Raw genomic sequence first — 8,047 nt, forward strand, 5'->3', positions numbered from 1 at the left:
GGTGGAATGGCCCCCGATGGTTAACAGAATCTCACGATTCTTGGCCACAATCGCCTATGCGCAACATACTTGCCCCAGAAGGTCGCAAAATCGCCACTTATCATACCACACTGGATGATAATGACATCCTTGAACGGTTCTCATCGTTCCCAAGGGCACTCAGAGTAGTCGCCTATATGTTCAAATTCGTAGAACGGCTCAAAATTAGAATTAAAGGAGCAACATACTCTCAATGCGGAACATTGACGCACTGTGACTTACAAAAAGCAAAGGTCGCTCTTATCGCATCGACTCAAATGCGCTACTTCAGCCGCGAAATAACATTATTGAGAGAATCAAATCCCATTGATCGAAAAAGTTCACTCTTAGTTCTAAATCCTTTCCTAGACACGAAAGGTCTTCTTAGAGCGAATGGTCGGCTTGCAAACTCAAGCCTAACATACAATGAACGCCACCCGATAATCATACCAGACAGGTCTCCATTTACCACACTCTTTCTTCATTATATCCACATTCTGATGCTACACGCCGAACATCGCCTCATGCAACAGATAGTCCGTCAAGAGTACTATATTCCCCGTCTTAAGCCAAAAATAAAGAAATGCATCTTCATGTGCAAGATCTGCACTATGCATAAGCAGAAAATGCGAACACAGATTATGGCAGCAATTCCACCGGAACGCTGCAATTTCGCTCTGCCCTTCACTATCACAGGTGTCGATTTTGCAGGGCCTTTTCAGATAAAGGCGTCCATGCTAAGATCTCCCACCCTCATGAAAGGCTATGTGGCTGTTTTTGTCTGTTTTACGACAAAAGCAGTACACCTTGAGCTATGCACGAATCTGACGACAGAGGCTTTTCTCGCGGCATTTGCTCGCTTTGTCGGACGTCGTGGTTTTCCCTCCAAAATCATGAGCGATAATGGCAAAACGTTTATAGGGGCTCAAAGAGCCACTGAAAGACAATTTGTGGAATTTATACAACAAGTCTCACCTGAAATTGTACAGAAATATGCTCCCCAAGGCATCAATTGGCAATTCATTCCCCCAAGCGCTCCACACATGGGAGGTTTATGGGAATCCGCTGTAAAAAGCTTTAAATCCCACTTCAAAAAAATAGCTGGCAACCATAAATTCAACTATGAAGAATTTGCAACATTACTAACTAAAATTGAAGCCGTTCTCAATTCACGGCCTCTTACTGCACTCTCGCAAGATCCCTCCGATCTCACAGCCTTAACTCCAGGGCATTTTCTTAAAGGAGCACCCATCTTGGCCACACCTGAGCCAAGCGTGGCGTCGCTATCCTTAATAAATAGATGGGAAAGAATTAAAATTCTCCATCACAATTTTAGCCGTCGATGGAAAGAAGATTATATAAAGGACCTCCACAAGAGCTACCGCTGGAAAACAGCACAACAGACGCCAAAGCTTAGAGACTGTGTCCTCATTCATGATGAATGTCTACCCCCTACGGAATGGCGACTAGGTCGCATAAAGAAACTTTATTACGGCTCCGACGGTCATATACGCGTAGTTGATCTCCGCACGCAAGCCGGAATACTAACCAGACCGCTCGTTAAGCTATGTTTTTTACCAACCGCTGATAATACCGAAACGTAACCCAACCGATCGAATTTATATATGAAACAAGAATATATACCTACCAAAGAACCGATAAAGAACCGTAAATAAGAAAATTAAATAAAACCCAAAACCTGCCTACCTAAGGACGATTAAATGACGACACACTACTGCCACCGGCGCAATGTTCAGATAGATCTTTAATCATTAAATTGTATCTAATGTAATTGTTTTCCATACACAGCAATATGGACGTGGATATGATATCCCCACCAACGAAAACCGTGCGTTCGACGGTCACCATTCCACGATCTGGGACTACCCCAATCGCAACGCCTCGAACTACCATTGCAGCAACCGCGGCCCGAACCCGGGCACAAACCACACCAATGATCCATCGAAGTGACACGCTGCCACCATCGACGTCACCAACACCGCCGATTGAACCTCACCGCATGCGATGTCCCCTATGTTGCCGCCCGCACCGGTTGCAACATTGCACCATTTTTAAGGGGATGCCGCCTCCGCAACGTCAGCAGGTCGCCCAGGCCCATGGCCATTGTCTAAACTGCCTTACGCGCACCCATGCAACGCAGGACTGCACATCCAGTAATAGGTGCATGGTATGTATGCGATCGCATCATACGTTGCTGCACCGCATCACCAGATCCGTCGTCGGGCGACAACCTGCCCCACGCAATCGCAGTGCACGCCAACAACCGCGGACCAACAAACCGCCACGGTCACGTCGATCAATAACCCCAGAATTCTGGCGATCATCACCACAACGCCGTCAGGCGCGAGCTAATTCCCGCCGTTCAACCGGCCTCAGCAACGTAGTTGCCACGTTGCAACAACTCCAAAGACTCCTAGGCTAAATATTCGCCTAGGGGGGCAGGATGTATAAATGAGCATCGGCCCCGTCTACCATACTCACCATAGCATCACCTACCGTCCACATTAACACACACGCATACATCTCTCACGAGAACTTTACACATCAACACACACAAACACACACCAACTTGAGAACATCAAACTGGAGACTTTTACGTTAACAAAAAGGATCAACGATCAAAAAAGAACCAGCTTTTTGCTATCGACTCCGAGTAAAGCAACATCGCCGTAGACTTCGTCGTGGTTTTTTAATTACCCTTATTTAATATCTAATTCAATATATCAACTCCTGTGAACTCAAATTTATTGTAAAATAAAAATTGTTATTAATCGTAAATAAATTTTTTTTCAATTAGTGTTGTGGAAAAAAGGAACAAGTGGTAAGTGACGAGTTCACTATATGGTCCTTCGAGCCGGACACTAGGCATCCAATGGAATGCGATATCTGATAAGTTTTCATATACTACAGAGTCAATTTCCGCAATATCCGCCATAACAAAAAGACAAATTTTGTCCTCTGTGGCAAAACTTTTCGACCCCGCAGGATGGCTTTCGCCAATTATGATACAAGCGAAAATCCTAATTCAAGAATTGTGGCTAGACGGAACCGATTGGGACGAACAAGTGAAACCTATTCGCTTAGAAAAATGGTCCCAGTTTGCTAATAATCTGAACGACATTTCTCAGATACAAATACCACGGTGGGTACACTATTCCCCCGAATACAAAATCGAACTACATGGCTTTTGCGACGCCTCTGAAAAGGCATATTGTGCCACTATATATGTGCGCACACAAAGCGATATAGCAACTACATGTCACCTACTAGTAGCAAAAGCAAAAGTTGCTCCTCTAAAAACACTAAGTCTACCACGACTAGAACTCTGTGGCGCACTGCTACTAGCCAAACTAGTATCCGTGGTACATACCCATTTAAACATGGCAATAAATAAATTATATCTCTGGTCCGATTCCGAAATAGTTCTAGCTTGGTTAGAAAAACCACCCCATGCGTGGAAAACGTATATTTCTAACCGAACATCTCAAATACTTGACCTAGTAGGATCAGCCACTTGGCGACACGTAGCCAGCGCTGACAATCCTGCTGATCTAGGGACAAGAGGATGCAAACCTCTGCATCTCGCCACCACCACCCTCTGGTGGAATGGCCCCCGATGGTTAACAGAATCTCACGATTCTTGGCCACAATCGCCTATGCGCAACACACTTGCCCCAGAAGGTCGCAAAATCGCCACTTATCATACCACACTGGATGATAATGACATCCTTGAACGGTTCTCATCGTTCCCAAGGGCACTCAGAGTAGTCGCCTATATGTTCAAATTCGTAGAACGGCTCAAAATTAGAATTAAAGGAGCAACATACTCTCAATGCGGAACATTGACGCACTGTGACTTACAAAAAGCAAAGGTCGCTCTTATCGCATCGACTCAAATGCGCTACTTCAGCCGCGAAATAACATTATTGAGAGAATCAAATCCCATTGATCGAAAAAGTTCACTCTTAGTTCTAAATCCTTTCCTAGACACGAAAGGTCTTCTTAGAGCGAATGGTCGGCTTGCAAACTCAAGCCTAACATACAATGAACGCCACCCGATAATCATACCAGAGAGGTCTCCATTTACCACACTCTTTCTTCATTATATCCACATTCTGATGCTACACGCCGAACATCGCCTCATGCAACAGATAGTCCGTCAAGAGTACTATATTCCCCGTCTTAAGCCAAAAATAAAGAAATGCATCTTCATGTGCAAGATCTGCACTATGCATAAGCAGAAAATGCGAACACAGATTATGGCAGCAATTCCACCGGAACGCTGCAATTTCGCTCTGCCCTTCACTATCACAGGTGTCGATTTTGCAGGGCCTTTTCAGATAAAGGCGTCCATGCTAAGATCTCCCACCCTCATGAAAGGCTATGTGGCTGTTTTTGTCTGTTTTACGACAAAAGCAGTACACCTTGAGCTATGCACGAATCTGACGACAGAGGCTTTTCTCGCGGCATTTGCTCGCTTTGTCGGACGTCGTGGTTTTCCCTCCAAAATCATGAGCGATAATGGCAAAACGTTTATAGGGGCTCAAAGAGCCACTGAAAGACAATTTGTGGAATTTATACAACAAGTCTCACCTGAAATTGTACAGAAATATGCTCCCCAAGGCATCAATTGGCAATTCATTCCCCCAAGCGCTCCACACATGGGAGGTTTATGGAAATCCGCAGTAAAAAGCTTTAAATCCCACTTCAAAAAAATAGCTGGCAACCATAAATTCAACTATGAAGAATTTGCAACATTACTAACTAAAATTGAAGCCGTTCTCAATTCACGGCCTCTTACTGCACTCTCGCAAGATCCCTCCGATCTCACAGCCTTAACTCCAGGGCATTTTCTTAAAGGAGCACCCATCTTGGCCACACCTGAGCCAAGCGTGGCGTCGCTATCCTTAATAAATAGATGGGAAAGAATTAAAATTCTCCATCACAATTTTAGCCGTCGATGGAAAGAAGATTATATAAAGGACCTCCACAAGAGCTACCGCTGGAAAACAGCACAACAGACGCCAAAGCTTAGAGACTGTGTCCTCATTCATGATGAATGTCTACCCCCTACGGAATGGCGACTAGGTCGCATAAAGAAACTTTATTACGGCTCCGACGGTCATATACGCGTAGTTGATCTCCGCACGCAAGCCGGAATACTAACCAGACCGCTCGTTAAGCTATGTTTTTTACCAACCGCTGATAATACCGAAACGTAACCCAACCGATCGAATTTATATATGAAACAAGAATATATACCTACCAAAGAACCGATAAAGAACCGTAAATAAGAAAATTAAATAAAACCCAAAACCTGCCTACCTAAGGACGATTAAATGACGACACACTACTGCCACCGGCGCAATGTTCAGATAGATCATTAAATTGTATCTAATGTAATTGTTTTCCATACACAGCAATATGGACGTGGATATGATATCCCCACCAACGAAAACCGTGCGTTCGACGGTCACCATTCCACGATCTGGGACTACCCCAATCGCAACGCCTCGAACTACCATTGCAGCAACCGCGGCCCGAACCCGGGCACAAACCACACCAATGATCCATCGAAGTGACACGCTGCCACCATCGACGTCACCAACACCGCCGATTGAACCTCACCGCATGCGATGTCCCCTATGTTGCCGCCCGCACCGGTTGCAACATTGCACCATTTTTAAGGGGATGCCGCCTCCGCAACGTCAGCAGGTCGCCCAGGCCCATGGCCATTGTCTAAACTGCCTTACGCGCACCCATGCAACGCAGGACTGCACATCCAGTAATAGGTGCATGGTATGTATGCGATCGCATCATACGTTGCTGCACCGCATCACCAGATCCGTCGTCGGGCGACAACCTGCCCCACGCAATCGCAGTGCACGCCAACAACCGCGGACCAACAAACCGCCACGGTCACGTCGATCAATAACCCCAGAATTCTGGCGATCATCACCACAACGCCGTCAGGCGCGAGCTAATTCCCGCCGTTCAACCGGCCTCAGCAACGTAGTTGCCACGTTGCAACAACTCCAAAGACTCCTAGGCTAAATATTCGCCTAGGGGGGCAGGATGTATAAATGAGCATCGGCCCCGTCTACCATACTCACCATAGCATCACCTACCGTCCACATTAACACACACGCATACATCTCTCACGAGAACTTTACACATCAACACACACAAACACACACCAACTTGAGAACATCAAACTGGAGACTTTTACGTTAACAAAAAGGATCAACGATCAAAAAAGAACCAGCTTTTTGCTATCGACTCCGAGTAAAGCAACATCGCCGTAGACTTCGTCGTGGTTTTTTAATTACCCTTATTTAATATCTAATTCAATATATCAACTCCTGTGAACTCAAATTTATTGTAAAATAAAAATTGTTATTAATCGTAAATAAATTTTTTTTCAATTAGTGTTGTGGAAAAAAGGAACAAGTGGTAAGTGACGAGTTCACTACTGTAACTTGAGTAAAAATTAAGATATCTTGATGAAACTTGGCACACTTATTTTTTGGCCCCATAGGAAGGTTGCTTTCGAAAATGAGCAAAATCGAACCACTGCCACGCCCACAAAATGGCGAAAACCGAAAACACATAAAGAGCCATAACTAAGCCATAAATAAAGCTATGGAAATAAAATTTGGTATGAAAGATCGCACTATGAAGGGGCATATTTGGATGTAATTTTTTTGGGGAAATGGGCGTGGCCCCAACCCCTACTAAGTTTTTTATACATATCTCGCAAACCAATAGAGCTATATAGACCAAACTTTCTGAAGTCGTTTTTTTTAGCCACGCCCACCTCCCATACAAAAGTTGGGTTGAAAATTACTAAAAGTGGCTTAACTCACTAACGAAAAACGTCAGAAACACTAAATTTCACAGAAGAAATGGCAGATGAAAGCTGCACTCAGATTTTTTTACAAAATGGAAAATGGGCGTAGCGTCGCCCACGTATGGGTCAAAATCCATATCTCAGGAACTACTCGACCGATTTCAATGAAACTTGGTTTATAATAGTTTCCTTACATCCCAATGATATGTTGTGAAAATAGGCCAAATCTCTTCACAACCACGCCTACTTCCCATATACCAGAACTTTGAAGACGATCTGAATCGGTTACTTTACAATATATAAAGTAAGCACTAGTGAAGATATCGGTGCAGAACTTTGCATAAATACTATGTTAATAGTGTGGCAGCCCCATTCTAAAAATCGCCGAAATCGGACCATAGGGTTTTAAGGCCCCATATATCGAACACGAGGACCTCGGTGCTTCTAACCTAATATTATTTTTTCCAACTTTCAATGGACTTTATACAATATATATGACGAATATGTGGGTCAAATTGTGTATTATATAATATAAATAAAGTTGAATAAATAAATTGCGAGAGTATAAAATGTGCGGTTACACCCGAACTTAGCCCTTCCTTACTTGTTCTTAGTACTCTCTTAACCGACTGAATGCTGGGCATTCGTAATGATAATGCTCTAGCGTCTCATCATCCTTCGCGCACATCTTGGATTCTGCAGAATCAAAGTTACCAAATCTCTGCAGATGGCCTTTTAGAGATAAGTGCCCCGTTATGACCCCTGGCCACTGTCACCATTACCCCATAGTTTTATGATAAGACTTATGTAGCAAATGTTCCAAGACCTGAGATGTTCCCCTACATCCACTGCTGTAGGCATCGCTTAATTGCTGCTTGGCTATCCACAAAAAAGTTGATGGACCTATTGGTTAGAGTGCAAGGTAATAATATCGGCGCGAAATACCGAATTGTAGTCGTTTAGTTTTAAGCTCCTTCTGTCATGGGTTATTACAGAAGAAGCCTGCTATAGTACCTGTTTCACCGTTCGATCCGTCACAAATTTCACCACCGTGCAATTATATAAGTTACTTTCGGACGCATTACAAAAGAATTATAAAGAGCAGAAATATCATATAACATCAAAAATATATTAAATTATCTCTAAGAATCCAATTGC

General features: G+C 43.9%; 2 protein-coding genes across 2 annotated transcripts; both read left to right on the forward strand.

Annotated features, from left to right (window-relative positions):
- The first annotated feature begins 229 nt into the window (after positions 1 to 229).
- On the forward strand, positions 230 to 1,989 carry LOC128921439 (uncharacterized). The gene is made up of 2 exons (XM_054229152.1): positions 230 to 1,532; positions 1,828 to 1,989. Exons 1-2 carry the CDS (start codon positions 297 to 299, stop codon positions 1,987 to 1,989), a joined length of 1,398 nt encoding a protein of 465 aa, XP_054085127.1. The 5' UTR covers positions 230 to 296.
- A 1,985-nt stretch (positions 1,990 to 3,974) lies between these two features.
- On the forward strand, positions 3,975 to 5,621 carry LOC128921440 (uncharacterized). Its single transcript, XM_054229153.1, has 2 exons — positions 3,975 to 4,724; positions 5,460 to 5,621. The coding sequence occupies exons 1-2, from the start codon at positions 4,158 to 4,160 to the stop codon at positions 5,619 to 5,621; spliced, it is 729 nt and encodes a 242-aa protein (XP_054085128.1). The 5' UTR covers positions 3,975 to 4,157.
- The last annotated feature ends 2,426 nt before the right edge of the window (positions 5,622 to 8,047 follow it).

Source organism: Zeugodacus cucurbitae, chromosome 4 (genome assembly GCF_028554725.1).
Source record: "Zeugodacus cucurbitae isolate PBARC_wt_2022May chromosome 4, idZeuCucr1.2, whole genome shotgun sequence".
Lineage (NCBI taxonomy): Eukaryota > Metazoa > Arthropoda > Insecta > Diptera > Tephritidae > Zeugodacus > Zeugodacus cucurbitae.

Bases quoted from the DNA above. Each gene is read 5' to 3' on its own strand.
- LOC128921439 (XM_054229152.1), top strand. From the start codon at position 297: ATGCGCTACTTCAGCCGCGAAATAACATTATTGAGAGAATCAAATCCC. The intron at 1,533-1,827 runs GTAGTTGATCTC...TTCCATACACAG, and splicing joins GCTCCGACGGTCATATACGC to CAATATGGACGTGGATATGA.
- LOC128921440 (XM_054229153.1), top strand. From the start codon at position 4,158: ATGCTACACGCCGAACATCGCCTCATGCAACAGATAGTCCGTCAAGAG. The intron at 4,725-5,459 runs GTAAAAAGCTTT...TTCCATACACAG, and splicing joins GAGGTTTATGGAAATCCGCA to CAATATGGACGTGGATATGA.